We start from the raw sequence: 18,329 nt of genomic DNA on the forward strand, positions 1-18,329 counted from the left end.
GTACAATATATTTTAATAACGCTTTTCCTTGCTTACTGTTGGAATAAATTGTTTATTATTTAGTATTATTTAATTGATTTGTATTAAAATAGGCAATATGAATATATTTGAACACGTTATGCTTAGGCCTACAGCATGCATTGAGTCATTTAGGAATTTCTCGCCAATCTTTCCCTCTGGTTTCATTATTTGCAGCGGTAGTACCACAGTTTCCTACCTTTGAGGATTAAATTTTTCACACGTTTTGCAGAAGGTGGCGGTAATGCACCAATACGCTGGTTGTTAACCGCCGTTAAACACATAAGAAGAAGAAGAAGAAGAGCACCAATCACCGCTCTCTTTTCCTTAGCGGATCGATTTGATCAAAGCTCGTCTTGTAGGGCTGCTGAATATTAGCGTGCGCACGCAATTATCTGAACTAGGTGAACCTGACTCAAATTAGTCAGATCACATGATCTTCAACTTCACTTTATGGAACCGAATTAAGCATGATTGATGAGTTTGGTTCATTCAAGTCAGGTGTTGGCTTTAATCTCCGCTTTTCTTAGCGGCCTTTTATGGAACAGGCCCCAGAACTGCATTTTATCATTTTATTTAAATTGTTAAGCTGATTTAAAAGATTTTGATTTGAGAATAAATTTGAATTAGATTTATTCCTATATTAAAAACAAATCAACAATAAACAGCATTTGGGTTTAAATGCTAAATCAACAAGTCTCCATTTTGTTGCAAACAACAATTATTAGTCAATGTAGATAACACTGATGATGATGTTCATAAAAAAATCAGTTATTCACCATTAATACAAATATAATTAAAATCACAGTAGCGTACAGCAAACGTTTTCATACAAGGCCCACTTTGTTTTTTACCATTGTTGACAAATGGTCAAACTACATCTGCAGAAAAAAACAAGAGACCACTTCCAAAGTATTTTGACTTTTTCTACATTTTCTATTTATAGGTAAGTGTTTAAGTAAAATGGGACAAACTGGTTAAAAGAACAAAAAGTTGCAGTGTTTGCAGGTCTTGAATATTGTAAAGAAAAGTTCAAACGTTCTACACAGTTCAAAAATCAGTTGAAAATGAATATATGTTGGAATAAGGCTGTTTATCCCAACTTTCACATGTCTTTGCATTCTCTTGCAGTCTTTCACATTGCTGTGAAAAGGTTTTTTGGCATTCTTGATGTTTGTTTCTCTTGAAATGCATCACACACTGGACTGGAATTGACATAAATCATTCAGAATTCAGAAATGCTGCTTTAAGGCAAAACTCTTTTTGCATGGCTAAATAGTTACTCTAGTTGTATACCTTAGTCAATTTGTTGTTACTATGGTTTTAATGCAAATGTAATTTACATTTTCTTGGAAAATCATATATACAATCATGTCTGATACTGATGAAGTATTTGCTTTTCCATTCTATTGCGACTAATATTTTTGCCCCACTCATCTTTCATTAATTCCTGCCAAACTGTAAGCAGTGAACTGAACTGATGTCGTGCAGGGTACGTTTTTATTGCGTGAAATGAGTCAATTGGACCGAAATTTTAACTTAATGCAGTAAAATTGAATATTGTACATTTGAAACAGTCCAAATGAAAGTGCCCAGCAGGCCGCAGTTTGACCGTGTCTGGTCTACACCCTAATAACACAAGTTCAAATTCATTTTCCTGAATTTTAATAGCTTTTAATATTCTCTACAGTTTACTTTTTCAGGTCCACCAGAATCTAGTTTAAATCTAACCGTGAAAAAGAGCATTGTTATTACATTAAACAAGTCATAATAATGGTCATTGATGATACATAACGTGGTCAAATAAATGCACACCTTTTTGAGGTGCAAGGTAAAGGAGCACACTAAACAATGACAAAACAACTGAACATTCCCTTAAGCACTGCTTTAAGCACTGCTAATTATTGTGTGCTGTATTTTTTTCCTTATACTGATGATACATAGTCACTCCATTTATCCCATGGTGTGGATGAAGATCTGGTGCACCTCTCTGTAGGCGTTTCGCAGAAGCACATATGGGAAACACTTCTCCAGTATGTCCTGATTGAGGAATGGTGACTCCTGCACTATCTAAACCATACAAAAGATCAAATATCAAAAAAAGAGTAGTATGAGTTTTATATTTTAATGGTTTGGTTTATTACCATGTGTAGGAGGAGATAAACCGAATCTCGGTTCTTCATTTCCACTCGCTCCTCACTCTGACCAAGCTGCAGTAAAGCTGAAGATGCCACCTACACAATCAACAAATGTTGGTGAAAATATCAAAGTCAGCCAGCGACTCTTGAGTGAAGCATTGTAAAAACCAATGATGTTGGACCAAATGTTCACTCACCTTAAGAAACTCTTCAAGGTTTTTCTGGATGCTCTTCCTCTGGACAGTGAACATGGCAGCAGCCAGATGATTCACCGCTGTGGCCAAGCAGTGGATGTTGTTCTGGTGACCTGTTAAACATAGGGATGTAACGATTCATCGTGAGCCGGTTAAAAATCGATTATAATGTGTGACGATTCAAATCGGTTGAAGTGTGAACTGAATCGCAATACATTTTTTTGAACAGCAGGGGCCGCTATTTTCACTGAAAACCTAAACGTGGGCATGCTGGTATTTCTTAAATGCAAAAAAATCCAAGAAAAGCACAGACAGCAGAGATGGAAACTCGAGTCCGCGACTTAAGTCACATAAACAGAGACTTGCGACTTGACTTGGACTCGTGGACAGCTGACTCGAGACGTGACTCATGAGATTCGTAAAAAATGCAAGTAATTTTGGTTGAACATTTCATTCACATTCCTACTTTACTTCCCCACATGACAGCATCATACAACATATTTGTCTATTAATTCCCGCAGCAAATGTCACAACAATTCATCTCTAAACACACAAAGTCAGCATTATTATGTACACGCGCGACGCATCTGGAGGACGCGTGTTCATCGTATAGTTATACAAACGACAAAATAAAAGTCTTACTTTAGGAGCGAAGTCTTACTTAGTAGCTTCTGTCCAGACCATTTAAGTGCAGCAGATATTATAATGGATGATTAACTTTAAATAGTTTACATCAGTATTAATTTCGTTGACGAAAACTATAACGAAAATATTCGTTAATGACATGTTTTCACTGATGAAAACGAGACGATAACAAAATAAAAATGAATGCGTGATACCGAAAACAGTATAAAAAAATACGGACATTTTCGTTAACTTATAAAAACGAGATGAAAATATTCTTGGCGGACATCAGCTTGCGCGCATGTGCTGCTTATCTCATATAAGCGGTAGAGAGAAGTCTCTGGGTGAAGAGGAAGCACTGACGCGTGTATTCTGCGTCTCCACGCGGTTAACAGTGCGTCTTATTTTCCTTCACAATCGCCGGTAAAGCACCACAAACTTGAAGCGCGACTGCAGGCGAGTCACCCTGAAACTCATTACAAAGGCAAGCATGAACATTTTATATGCCAATGTTAACTTATCCGCTAATGCCAGCTGCTGCATAACGTGAAATACAACATAAAGTAACAGTTAAGCCAAAAGAAGTGATGAAGTAAGTCGTATTGTATATTAAAAGATTGAATGACATGCTAAATATCAAAGCAAGTATGAATTGATTGAAAAATGATTGATGAAATGTAAGACAGTTTCTGTATGTCTTTTTGAAACATATTTCTCATTCAGTCTCAACCAAAGAGTGCAGCTCTGTTCTTCAAAGAGGCATGATGCCATGAGCCAATAGCGCTTCAGTGTGAGCCCTGTCAGAGAGTTTCATTGGTTGAATGTACTTAATGAATACACTCTACTGAACGAGTCATTTAAGTCAAATGAGATTGAGATTCATGGTCTAATATTCTCTGTGTTGCAACAATGCATATCCAGTAGTTACTGAGCTTTTCTGAAAAATAAAGGTAATGACCTGGTTTAATTTCATTCTACGGTCAAGTAAATGATGTAACAACAGTTAAATCATTGTTTGGAACATTTAATTACACATCATGCAATTCATTACATTACTTAATTTAGCCTAGATTACAGCAAAATGGTTCATATTAGTACATCATTCTTGCACATAAAATGTATTTTGATTTTGCACCGGTAAATGTGGCGCAAAGACTTAGTCAAAAGAAGAAAACACAGGATATCACACCAGCATCAGCACTGGTTCGAAGCACTGGTTTGAATACCCAAGACATTCTGTAGAGTTAATTAATATTTCAAAACTGATTTCGCTTCATGCACTGTGACTTACAATAACTGAGAAAACTATTGCTAAAAATAGAACAGAGACTTAAGATGTGACTTGGACTCCACCTCAGAGACTTAAGACGTGACTTGGACTCCACTTTAAAGACTTGAGACTTGACATAGACTCGACCTCAATGACTTGAGACTTGACTTGGACCTCCGAGACTTGTGAACATGTCTGACAGACAGTATTAGTTTGTTTATATTAAAGAGACCTTTTCTATTATTAATTTGTTTTAAAATTGCAGTTTAGTTTTTGTTATATGAAATAAAACATAATTTTACTATACAAATAAACGTGAAGCATTTAAGAAATAATGCAAGGGAAGTTTGTAAAAATAAATCATGAGTAAATCGTGAATAAATCGCATCGTGACATCAGAATCGTGAATCGCATTGCATCGTGAGCTGAGTGAATCGTTACATCCCTAGTAAACACCAAACCAAACTCGTGTTTGGTTAACTCGTTAGTTTCAAACGAAACTAAAGCCCGTTTCACACCAGACTAAGAAACAAAATCTCCTACGACAATTTAAAGTGTTGCAGGAGGAGGAAAAAACAACAACGTGCAGACACGTCATTAGTTGTGATCACAGGGCTTCATTAAACAGCATTCATTAAAACGTTGATTCCACAAATGTGCACATTTGGGAAGGTACAGATCAACGGACACACGTTTACTTCATATTTCTTTAGACAGACCCATCTTTTCTATTCATTTCTTTGAAATGACGTGATCGGATGAGTTTGAAGCTCTCTTCAACTAAGTCACTGTTGAGACTGCAGGTGTCTCCTGGGTCCTATTTCTGACCACACAGGCAGACAGATGATTTGCGGACTTGTGATGCATTTACATGAACATTACTTGCATTTATTCACTCACTCACTTAAGGACGTGTTGTGAACTAGAGAAACATTTACCTCTTGTGCCCATAATTAATGATCATTTTATTTATCTGATGTTTACGCAAACAAAAATTGCATTATAAAATGGTTCGCTCGTGTTTGATTCTGATTGCTTTTGCCGTGTTGTAAGCCACTGTAAAATTCCCCCAAAATACAACTGACCACATTTCATGAGTATCACTGCGCCGCTGTCTAGCTGTGTCTCGTTTCGGAAGGTTGCATTCTCATGTCCTCCAGAGGTCGCATCCATATACAGACGATCCTCAAATTAGAATTAAACGAGACGTCCTTCGAAGGACATATTGGAAGAAAAGAAAACAGGAAGTATCATGTTGCTATGCCAACACACTGCGCTTTCACACCTGTCAAATGATTCAAAATGATTTCTAGGTGAATTGAAGAGATCAGAAGTCTATTTCTACCACGAACAATGCCAGAGGAGCTAAACAGATTTACCATTTCTTGCCTTACTGTTTTAAATGTTTGTCCTCTGTGAAAGAACATTGCATTTGGAGGTTCGATCGGAGTGTCTTCCTTGCTTTTCTGAAACGAGACAGCCTCAATGACGTATGTGGCAGCCTTCCGAAATGAGACCTCTTATGGTTCTGCATCTGTGTTGCTTGGCAACTGCTTTCTTGTTTTTAAGTATTATCATAAAATTGTATTTGTTATGACAGAGATAGTTCTTGTCACCATTCTGCCTGTCATGTCTTGTTTTGGCCACTAGGAGCCCCTATTGTGTTCTGTTTTTGATCCCTGTTTAATTTGAGTAGTTGTTTTCACCTGTGCCTTGTTTTCCTGTAGAGTACTTAAGCCTTAGTTTTCCCTTAGTTCCTTGCACTAAGTTTGATTGTGTAGTACCCAACCTTTTGTGTTCTACCCATGTGGACTATTGCTTGCTTCCCGAGACTGGATTACTTAAATGACCCCCACTTTTGGTATGTGCTTGTTCCCATGAGAACCCTGCTTTTTTTTAGTTTATTCTGTTTTTCATCACGAGGCTTTTTTGATTTTGGAACTCTGTGGATTTACCTCTGCACCTTTTGGATTACTTACTTTGATGAAGACACTACTTTTGCCTTTGGCCCTTTTTGTTTATTAAACTGAAATACTTAACCTGCTGTGTCTGCCTAAATCTTCTGAGTTCCATCTCATACTACGTGGCTCGATTGGTGTAGTGACTATCCCTTACACCAGAGACCCGAGTTCGGGTCCTGACAGTTCTGGCATGAAACTCTATAGTCCTAAACTCTAAAGTCCTAAAGTCTAAACCAATCTGACATAATAACTTTACTACACGGCACAGCTGACTGGTTCCTTCCGTATCAGCAGCCAATGAGCTTGCTACTCTACGCTTAAATCTAGGCTACTGATTGTTGTAGCAGTGCAGCGCGTTTCAGAAAGCATCTGGATCTAAGATAAGTGAATGATGTTTTACTCCTTACTACTCACTGTGCATAATGCACTTAAAATGAGCAACCGCATAACGAGTTCAAATAGTTTTATGTTAGTAGTCTTGCATTGTATGCTTGAGCTAATATTAAGCTATTGGCAGCAGCACTGCGTTTATACAGCTCAAGTAACATGCAGTCTAGAGCACTAGAGACATGCCGAAGTAACTGATGTGAGAACAGGCTAAAAGAATAAACTTCTCGGCCGTTTGTATTTTTACTGGTGTACTGCCTGTCCTAGGAACCAAAGTTGATCTTCGTGGTTACCATCATTGATATTTATATATTAACTAGACGCCTCATTGTCCGCTGGATGGTAGGTTAACGCCGCCGCCATATTGGTGAGGGCATAAGCCGACTATAAAGACATACGAGTGAATGGTGGAGCTGCCGTTTTCTGGATAATAACACAACATAATTTTCATTTCTCAACTAATTTCAATACTTTTCTATTTACATGGAGTACGCAGAAACATTTAAAGATGGTTATAGACTTGAAAATGTATTTATTGTCAAACGGAACTTTTAAAACTCAGGCTTGTCAAGCAATCATTTAGGCTTAATTTAAAGTAGATTAAATGCACATGATCAGAACAGCCCTCATTCACTTTAAAATCGTGGGCAAAATCAAAACAATGTGTCTTTACTTTATGACCATATACTGCTATTTCATACATTTAATGCACGGCAGTGTTATTTATTTGACTATATAATACATCAGGTTTTACTGCTGTAACGGTTTTACTGGATTAATAAAAGAACATTTTTTTATCTTTGAAAATGTCTAAAATTACAATGGAAAAAGCCATTTCCAGAGTGAAAAACATTAGTTCCCTTTCTGTCGGTGTGTCGACGTCGTGTCGAACCGACAGATGGGGTTCGTCCCTGAGAACCAATCGCTTCTGACTTCTTAGAAAAGGCCAATGAAAATTGGCGAATGAAATTTGCATGCCAGACTCCGCCTCCGGATATCCGGGTATAAAAGGGAGACGGCGTGCCTCATTTATTCACCTTTTGTTCTTCGGAGCCTTCGCTCATGAACAACAGACTTCGCTATAAAACTGCCGGCTCTACGGCGTGGTGCAGCGGACTGTCCCTTCCTGCAGTGACTTCCCCTGGGCGTCTCGGTGGTTCCAGAAGTGTTTGAGTTTTTTCTCTAAAAGAGCAAATTTCTCCAGCGTGGCATGTCCCGCTGTTCTCGTGGGTGCAACACACTCATCGAGGAGGGGGACGGACACGATGTCTGCTTCCAGTATGCTGGGGCAGATGTTGTGGAAAGTCCTGCCCGCACTGCGGGCGGTTGACGATTCAGACGTTGCGTCACGGGTGGCTGTGTTCCCACGGGACTCAGCCACCACCTCGTCTGCTTCCCGTTCCGTGACGGCAGGCCTACGGCCCTGCCGCCCGCTACGGCGAGCAGCGTGGGTGATATGAGGATTACTGTGAGCGCTAATCCGTCAGCCACTGGCTCGCAGACCGTTCGCACCTCGTCTTGTGACAGTTCTCCATGAGACAGTCCACCGTCTTATTCCTCAGTCACGTATCGGACACGGTACGTGATGTTGAGATGTCTGTTGCAGCATCGGAGGGTGACTTACTGGCATCAGACTCCGATGATTCCTTGAAGCTCCCTCCCTCGGGGGGTCTAGATCAGGAAGAAGCGGACGTCGAAATGTCAGCCATGCTTTCCCGGGCGGCCGGCATTGGGTTGCGGTGCACCGCACTGCCTCTCCCAACGCTTGCGGCTGGATAAACAGTACATCGGGCTTGAAAGCGGCTCCAAGCCGCACTCGCCCCCAGTGCCGTGTTCCCCCGGAAGTGCATGAGGAACCTAGTACGACCTGGAACGCCCCCTTCGGCGCGTACACGTCAACTAGTTCCATCACCCTTTCTTCCCTCGATGGTGGGGCAGCTAGAGGATATGTCGATGTCCCCCAGGGACTCTACCTAGACTCCCAAAACCATCTACCAAGACGTCCAAAGCACTTAGGCTTTTCGGCATCTGAGGTGTCGAAAGCTTACTCTGCTGCGGGCCAAGCTGTCCCCTCTCTCCACGCTATGGCCTTCCTGCAGGCCAATGCGTGGAGAGAGCTCCACGAGGGTAAGACCGACCCAGCGCTTATGCAGGAACTCCGCGGCTTCACCGACCTCGCTCTCGGGCGACCAAGGTGATCGTGCGGGCCCTGGGTCGGGCGATGTCCACACTTGTGGTCCAGGAGAGACACCTCTGGCTGAACCTTGCACTGAGAAAGTCCGCTTTCTTGATGCACCCATCTCGCAAGGGGGGGCTGTTTAGTGATACTGTCGAGTTCGACAGTTAGGGAGCAGACAGAGGATATCAAGTATGTCCTCCCCAGCCGCGACTCGACTGCCCTCTGGCCACCGAGATCCCGTGCACCGTCTGCTTCCCAGCAGCCCTGGTCCTCTTCGAGACATCGAAGAGGAGACCACCACCCCGTCAGCAGCCGCGGCAAAAGCCAAAGCGGCTCTCATGGGAAGACCCCAGGGAGATCGAGAATACCTTCGGGTCTGACCCCAGCCATTCCATTGCTGGTGGTCGATCCAGGACGGTTCCTGCCCCGTCCCAACAGCCCATTTCTAAAAGTTTTCTCCCTCTCTGGGCGTTTATCACAGCCGCTCTCACCCTCTACACGACGGTGTTCGGCAACTCGACGTTGCGTCACGGCGAGACCCAATGTCGAGGATAATCAGCAGCCTAAGCACTCTCAATCGACGGTGCGTTGTGCCACATCATTGTCTGGGTATTATCACAGCCGCTCTCACCCTCTACACGACGGTGTTCGGCAACTCGACGTTGCGGCAAGACCCAATGTCGAGGATAATCATCAGCCTAAGCACTCTCATTCGCCAGGCAGGTAAAACTGCAGAGCCGATCTCCTCTCCAGGGTTCCCCCCACAGCGAGGGATCCGCACTGCTAGCCATTGAACCACCCCCGGGAGGTCGATGAAGCAGAACGTACCCCTAGCCTCCCTGCCTTGGTCCCTGGGAGCCTGACAAGAGCTTCCCAAACCGTCACGGTGACTACGGGATACGGACCGTCTCAGCTACGCGATCCAACTCCCCGGACGCCCGCCCAAGTTTCGGGGCATCCTCTTAACCTCAGCAGAGGCAAGGATGCCCCGTGCTTCGGGCCGAGGTCGCCACCCCTCTGGTGAGGAAGCGATCGTGCTCGTCCCTCTAGCCGAGATGTTCAACGGGTTTTACAGCCCATACTTCATTGTCCCCAAAAGAGCGGGGGTGCTAGATCTGCGTACCCTGAACAGGCACCTACTCAAGCTGCCATTCAGGATGCTCACGCAGAAGCGCATCCTGTCATCTATCAGATGTCAAGATGGATTCATGGCAATCGACCTGAAGGACGCTTACTCTCATGTCTAAATTCTCCCTCGTCATCGCCCGTTCCTACGGTTCGCTTTCGAGGGTGAGGCATATTAGTACAGAGTCCTCCCCTTCGGTCTGTCCCTGTCCCCACGAGTCTTCACAAAGATCGTGGAAGCCACCCTCACTCCCCTCTGGGAGAGAGGTGTGCGGGTACTAAACTATCTCGAAGACTGGCTCATTTGACACACTCGTGAGATCTGTTATGTACACACAGGGACCTAGTGCTTCGGCACCTAGATCGATTGGGACCACAGGTCAACCGAAAATGAGCAAGCTCTCCTCTGTGCGGTGCATCCTCTTTTTTGGTATGGAACTCAACTCTGTCTCCATTACAGCGCGACTGCGATCAGTCAGTGTTGAACTGCCTGGAATATTTCAAGCAGTCAGCGGGAAGAGGCTCCTGGGCACATGGCATCCTCGACGGTGGTGATTCCCCTCAGGTTGATGCACATGAGACCGCTCCAACACTGGCTACAGAGTCGAGTTCCCTGGAGAGCGTGGCACACCGGCAGCAGGCGGATGGTGATTACGCTTTTCTGCCCACGCACCCTAACCCCTTGGTCTTCCATGACCTTTCTACGGACGGGGGTCCCTCTCGGGCAGGTCGAGACGCGTCAGGGTCAACAGATGCCTCCCTGCAGGGTTGGGGTGCCGTGTGCAACGGGCACGCAGTGTCGGGGCGATGGACGGGCCCCTGCCTGCGCAGGCATATCAACTGCCTAGAGTTGTTGGATGTGCTACCCGCACTGAAGGGGTTACAACCTCTTGTGCAGAACAAGCACGTGCTGGTCCGGTCGGACAGCACAACTGCCGTAGCGTATTTAACCGCCAGGGTGGCGTTCGCTTATGGCAGCTAACACGACTCGCCCGACGCCTCCTCCTGTGGAGTCCGCAGGTGAGCAGTTCCCTGCGAGCTACACATATTCCAGGCGACCTGAACCAGACAGCCGATGTGCTCTCTCGTCAGTTGACGCCTCGCGGAGAGTGGCGACTCCACCCCCGCGCAGCCAGCTCATTGGGTACAGTCCGGGTGGGCTCAGGTAGACCCCTTCGCCTCCCTGGACACCACCTATTGCCCACTAAGGTACTCCCTGCCCGAGGCCCCCCTCGGCATGGATGCTCTAGCGCACAGCTGGCCGTGGGACAAGCGGAAGTACGTCTTCCCCCCAGTGAGCCTCATTGCACAGACCCTGTGCAAGGTCAGGGAAGAGAAGCATCAAGTGTACTAGTTGCGCCATACTGGCCCAACCGGACTTGGTTCTCGGAGCTAATGCTCTTGATGACAGCTCCCCCCTGGCCGATGCCCCTGATGAAGGACCTGCTTTCCCAGGGGAAGGGCACGTTATGGCATCACGGGCTAGACCTCTGGAACCTCCATATCTGGCCCCTGGACGGAACGAGGAGATCCTGAGTGGCCCCCTGCGGGGGTTAAGACCACTACTCAGGCTAGGGCCCTGGCCACTAGGTGACTATCCGCCTATAGTGGTGCCTCTTCTCATCCTGGTGCTCTTCTCAAAGAGAAGACCCGCGGAGTTGCTTGATCAAGTGGGTGCGGTCCTTCCAGAGACTCGAGAATAATCTCTCCCCTTCCACACTGAATGTGTATGTAGCCGCTGTTGCTGCTCATCACGACCCAGTTGCTGGTAGTCTCTAGGACAGCACAACCTGATCATTTGGTTCCTAAGGGGCGCGGGAAGGCTACCACCTCACCCACGCTCCGTACCCTCTTACAACCTTGATGCGATCCTGGAGTCCCTCGTAGATGCCGCTCTTTCTCACTCACTTCACGATGAAGACGGCTCTCGGGAGGACGCTCAAGAGGGTAGCGGACCTACAAGCATTCTCCGTGTCCACAGATTGCCTAGAACTCGGGCCCGGTTATTCTCACGCTATCTCGAGTTCCCACCACTCCCCCGAGACACCAGGTGGTGAACTTACAGGCGCTCCCCACCGAGGAGGAAGACCCAACCCCATCCGTGCTGTGTCCAGTACGCGCATTGCGCCTCTGCTTGGACCGCACGTAGAGCCGCAGAAGCTCTAAGCAGCTCTTTGTCTGTTTTAGAGATCAGCAGGGAGGGCTGTCTCAAACAGAGATTGGCGCACTGGATCATGGACGCCATCACTATGGCGTACCTGTCCTAAGATCGCCTACGCCCACTGGGTGAGAGCTCTCTCCACACGGAGTACAGCCTCCTCGTGGGCACTGGCTCGAGGCGCCTCTCTGGCAGACATCTGCAGAGCTGCGGGTTGGGCTACACCCATCACCTTCGCGAGGTCCTACAGCCTCCGCATAAAACCGGTATCGGCTCGAGTCTTGCGGGCATCAGGCAAGACTGGCGGCCGGTAGGGTGTACGCCTATGACAGTACCTTCCCCCCTTTTTCCTAATGGGATCAAGCGTACTAACTAGCCTCCCTTCTTCCCCCACTGGGTGAAGAACAGGCACTCCATCCATCACTAGCAAGCACCTCCTGCGGGCGGGCTGGGCAGAGCAGCCCTGCCCCTTAGGCTGGGTATCTCCGGAGTTATTCGCAACATAGCTCTAACCGGACCTAGTGCTACCAGACGTTGCAACCCCCCAGTTGGGCGGTTCCATCTGATGTATCCTCATGCTGGTTCCCACCTTGGTAACCCATGACCTCCTTAGGCGGACCTCCACCTCGCGGTTAACTCCTTCAGTCTGCACTTCTTCCCATGAGTTCTCCCCTATCGGTGATACCATGTTGGTATCTCCACTAGACTCCTCCCTGCGGTAGGAAGTGGTCTCTGTAGCGCATCCCCCAATTGAGGAAGTAGCGCTTACCCAGTGGCCTTACGGTACCGGGCGGCTTCTCGCTGTTAGTGAAACAAGGCCGCCGCCTGTGAGGCCGAAGGCAGGGGCCTTCCCACCTTTTAAGAAAGCTCTGGGACCCCCTACCTACCCACTGGTAGGTTACAATTTCACAGTAGCGCTCACGGCTGACACGCCCAGGCCAGTCACCGTCGCTTCGCTAGAGATTGTGACAGGGCACAGTGTTATGGCGTTTTCCATAGGAACCCCATCTGTCGGTTCGACACAACGTCGAGAGACCGACAGAAAGGGAACATCTCGGTTACGGATGTAACCTCGGTTCCCTGATGGAGGGAACGAGACGTTGTGTCCTTCTTGCCACAACACGTGCTGTCCACTGCAGCAGTCGTGAGAGGTCTCAGGCTCCTCAGAACTAAGGTGAATGAATGAGGCACGCCGTCTCCCTTTTATACCCGGATATCCGGGGGCGGAGTCTGGCATGCAAATTTCATTCGCCAATTTTCATTGGCCTTTTCTAAGAAGTCGGAAGCGATTGGTTCTCAGGGACGAACCCCATCTGTCGGTTCGACACAATGTCTCGTTCCCTCCATCAGGGAACCGAGGTTACATCCGTAACCGAGACGTTTTTATTTAATACGTTCGATGATTCAACTAAATCTCAGAAACAATCTCTACATGTCTGTGTTTTATTCTCGACTACTGCAATGTGTTGTCTTTAACATAACACTGAACATGATGCCATCTAGTGGATTCTCACGAATAACAGGCACAAATAATGGATTTCACATTTCATTATGACAACCATTAACTTTAAAGTAGGCTATAACTATCGAGATATGATGCAACTGAAGTTGTACTCTAAATGCGCAGCTCTCCCATCGGGTTCAGTGGGCTTTTAGTGCACTGTTGCCCTCACTAATATGGCGCCGTTGACGTATCGCAGCAGCGGAGCAAAGTGGCCAACGTGGCATCTAGGTGTTTATTATGTCTATGGTTACCATCGGCGAGTGTTGAGTACCGTAGCGGCAGTAATTTCCACGAGAGAAATACGTTAAATAGCATTAGCATTTGCAGCCTACTATACTGTCACACCAGTGTTTACATTTATAACTTGTTATTGCCCAACTATACCATGCCTATTTGCATTGATATGTGCTATTTCCGTAATGACGCAGATTGATTGTCTTATGTTTATTCGTATATCATGTCAGTATGTTAATCGATCTCAGTATATGGTTGTAATTATACTTCTTTATTGTTCCTTTAGGCCATTAATACAGATATCATTGCCAAAGACTAAGTGGTGCAGATGTCAACCAAGACTGTAAATAAATGCATCTTTGTGAAGAATCTCTTTTCGATCAATGATCTTTTACCGGAATCCTGTCCATATTTGGCCGCCTCAACCAGCGTTTTATAGAGTCGCCCCACTACGACTGGGGTCGCCATACTCAGCGAGTAATCTCATGTTTATCTACGGTTGATGATGTTTTTTGTTTCCATGTGTGGTGAGTGTGTGAAATGGCAGAAGCATGTGCTTCAAAGATTTTTAATGGCTCGACAATAAGTATCTATGACAATTATCTTTTGACAATGATCATTTGCTAGGATCTCATCTTTTGGACTGCAACGTATCATTGTTATTTAACATTGCACTTAGTGCGCATCTATAGAATTAAGCTGGTCTGCGTGTAGCCAAGGCTCACATAGTCATAGGCCATCAGTGTTAAGCCAGTTGGCTTGGTAGCCAAGGCTCACATAGTTATAAGCCACTAGTGTTAAGCCGATCGGCGCGGTAGCCAAGGCACACATAGTCATGGGCCACGAGTGTTCAGGGGCCGGTTGCACCAGCTGTGCGTAAGTTACAACTTAGCCTAGTTTTGACTTAAACGGGCACTAAGTTACAACTTACGCACTACTAAATATTTTTGTGTTGCACCATTCAACTTAGTTGAAGCGTAATGTTATATATAAACTAAATATTTACGGAAGCCTCCTATCAAGAATAACTGTAGGAATGAAATAGCAGACTCACTGAAAAAATGTAATAAGCTCTTGATTCACTCGACATTCTTCAATGATTTACACACATGATAATGCTGACATTTACAGTCACTTACCTTTTAAAATAGAGAACATTATGCGATGACATTTTATTTTTGACGGCTCTAACAAGAACCGTCCTAGCGCGTGTGCATATCTGCCTGTGTTGTGCACGTCAAAATGAAATAATCTTCTTTTTATTTAATTGGCGGTTGGCAGTAAAATGAAATCACCCATATTGCATGTCATTTATTATTGCATTAAGTAGGCTGTATTGTTTTAAACAGCATTTGTTTATTAATCTAATTTTAAATATGTTATTCATGGAAGGTAGTATTCTATATAATTTTTTTTACCATTATTATGTGAGGTAAAATAAGTTTAAATCAAGAATGTTTTGAAATTCATTTCAACACAACTTTTTCTCAAAAATTTTAAGGCTGCTATTGGACTGTTGAAGGTAAACGTCATATTATGCGACTACGCATTACTTTACGGAGAGCTTACGAACTACTGGCTACGTTCTGCCTTAAGACCAAATGGTGCAACCGAATAACATACAGATTTAGTTACAAAGCTAGTAGTTACTAAGCCTCTAGTGTGGAATTTACGTTCACGTTTAAGAAAGAACTTATGAATGGCTGGTGCAACCCTACACAGTTGTTTGGCATGGTAGCCGAGGAACACATAGCCCACAGATCATCAGCGTTTAGCCAGTCGGCACGGTAGCCCAGGCACACATAGATAGTAATACATGCGGTTCACATAGCCTTTCGAGGCAGCAGCAGTACACGTCTTGGCGATAGATCTGTTGGAGGGCATTCTTTCTCTGCTTGCATTGTTCATTCTAGCAGCATTCCTCATATGCACACAGTAGCATGTTGTGGATGTATTGGCAGTAACAAGTCTTCGTACTTGTTCCGCTGCATCAGCAGCAGTGTAGCAGATCTATTCCGCCAACACCAATTACATGTATATGTCATGCACACTACCATGCTAAACCCTCCGAGAGTTGTCATGACAGAAATGACAGAGATAGTTCTGGCATGAAACTCTAGATGGCGCAGTCCTAAAGTCTAAATCAATCTGACATAATAATTTTACTACATGGCGCAGCTGATTGGTTCCTTCCTTATCAGCAGCCAATGAGCTTGCTACTCTACGCTTAAATCTAGGCTAATGATTGTTGTAGCAGTGCAGCACGTTCAGAACCTTCCTCCTTTCCGAGCTCCACCTGTATAGATCTGCTACAAGCTGATCACATATGCCATGCAGGGTTTATTCATATATGTTATATGTGCAGCAGCAGCAGCATTCCTCATGTGCACACAGCAGCATGTTGTTGATGTATTGGTAGTAGCAAGTCTCCCTACTTGTTCCGCCACAGCAGCAGCGTAGCAGATCTTTTCCGCCAAGACCAAATATATATTTGTTGTCATGCACACAACCATGTTGTAACCTGCATAAGTGGTTTCCTAGGGTGTCATTTCTGGGTCAAACCGCCAGGGACCTAGAGGGCGCTAATTAGTAGAGGTAACCGTATATAAGGCAAGACTACAATAGAGCAAGAAACAGTTCGTTTGGTAGAGGGGAACTATGGTTGACCTCATTCTACCATTGAATGTACTTGAAAACCTTTCTTTGAGAACTCTCGGAGTTGTAGCTCAATTAAAGGTTCGTTTGGTAGAGGGAAACTAGCGTTGACCTCATGCTACCATTGAGTGTAATTGAAATCCTTTCTTTGAGTTGTTGCTCAAGATTGGTCTATGGTCCTGATTGGTAGTGCTTCTTCTCGTCTATGTGCCGATAGCACTCTTATGTATGAGGATTGGTCGTCTTTTGGAACGTTTGGGGCATTATCCTGTGGATTTCTACTCCAAGCGGAAGAGACCGCTAGCCACATGCTAAGGATTATTTTGCCAGAATTCTTGGGTGCCGGAGACAAAAGCATGATTATTGCAACGTACTCAAATCTCCAATGATTGTCTATTTAAAAGACTAATTCATCGAGTCATCATCAAGTCTGGATTCCGAACGATAAGTTCAATTCTTTTCATTGACTCTTCTATGGAACTAAGAACATTTATTATCAATATTGGGTTTCTTCATATGGTTGGTGGTTTTTATGTGGGTTTATATGCAATGGTGTGACGAATAAAATACAAAAAGACATATTGACGAGTGGTTGTTTATGAAAGAGTTTAAGTTTTATCAGTACAGTTCAAAAATTCTGTAGAACCCCTCAGAGTAACAGCTACGAAAATAAGAGGTGTTACAGTTTTGGCGCCCGAACAGGGACCAGAGGGAAATTGTAAATCAAACTCTCTATGTCCTAAAATATTTAACATTTTGACTGTACTGATTACTCTTCATAAACAAGTCATCCATTAAAACCATCATCTGCTATGGCTGAGGGAGTTTCCATAGATGATTTCTCACAGGAAGCTTTCATCCATCGTAGAGACCCAGTAGCTAACCTTATTGATACATTCAATGAGTTATATTTAGACTCTGAAGAGGAAAAAGAGGGTAAAAATGTATTGGTTGAAGATGTAAGTGAGAGTATCAGAGATTTTGCTTTTAATTACAGAGCATTGAGTCTGAAACATAACCCCCTTATCACAGAAGCTGAAATTGTTCAAGCGACGTTGAGAAATGGTAACCCTCGGTTAGCTTCACTGTTAAGGGGAACTGTAAAGACAGTTGATGATTTGATACGCCTAGGGACTCAAATAGAAAAGGATTGGATGGAGAACAAAAGGAGATGGAATCAAGGAAAGGAAGAGGAGCAGAGAAAAAGGTGGTCAGTGGAAGAGGACAGTCAAATCAGCTCATGTTTATTGACCCAGCTACCAGCTCTCATGGTAATAATGTATTGCTAACACCTATAGTTTTAAACCACACTTATTTTAATGCAGTGATTGACACAGGAAGCACCTTCTCCTTGCTGCAACACAAGGTTTGGCAGAGATTGAGATGGAAGGATGAGCAGTTGATCAAAAGTAACCAAGTTTTCATGCTCACTAATGGTCAAAATCAGCAAACGCAGGGAAAGATTCTCTGGGAGTGTGAGATATATGGAGCAAAGTTCACAGTTACCTTCTATATAATGCATGACGAAGACTTGGCTGTACCTGTTATCTTGGGACTGGACTTTCTGGAGGAAGTCAAAGTAATCATAGATTTTAGTTCTTCATGTGTTCGCTTACCTGACGTTCATGGTAGTCTGCCCATATGTGTTGATGAATTTCAGGGAGGCGCTGTCAATCGTTTCTATGCTGCACAGAGTGGGCCGGAATTGATGCAGGATGAAGAGGATTTGAAACTCATCGAACAGACGGTGCAAAGTTCTCAAGACTTCCCCCATGTAAGGGATCAACTGAAATCACTTATGTACGATTGGCCCTCAGTGTGCACTCATAGATTAGGGCGGACAAATTGCATTAAGCATGAGATCAAGACATTGGATGAACTA

General features: G+C 44.5%; 1 protein-coding gene across 1 annotated transcript in view; it reads right to left on the bottom strand.

Annotated features, from left to right (window-relative positions):
- Positions 1-484: 484 nt before the first annotated feature.
- LOC130570957 (nck-associated protein 1-like) overlaps positions 485-18,329 on the bottom strand; it is a 90,988-nt gene continuing 73,143 nt past the window's right edge. Inside the window, exons 20-22 of the mRNA XM_057361516.1 lie at positions 2,354-2,463; positions 2,163-2,252; positions 485-2,088 (exon numbers count right to left, since the gene is read on the bottom strand). Of these exons, the coding sequence (XP_057217499.1) occupies positions 1,972-2,088; positions 2,163-2,252; positions 2,354-2,463 (317 nt within the window). The 3' untranslated portion in view covers positions 485-1,971. The remainder of the gene's footprint in view (positions 2,089-2,162; positions 2,253-2,353; positions 2,464-18,329) is intronic.

Source organism: Triplophysa rosa, linkage group LG2 (assembly GCF_024868665.1).
Source record: "Triplophysa rosa linkage group LG2, Trosa_1v2, whole genome shotgun sequence".
NCBI lineage: Eukaryota > Metazoa > Chordata > Actinopteri > Cypriniformes > Nemacheilidae > Triplophysa > Triplophysa rosa.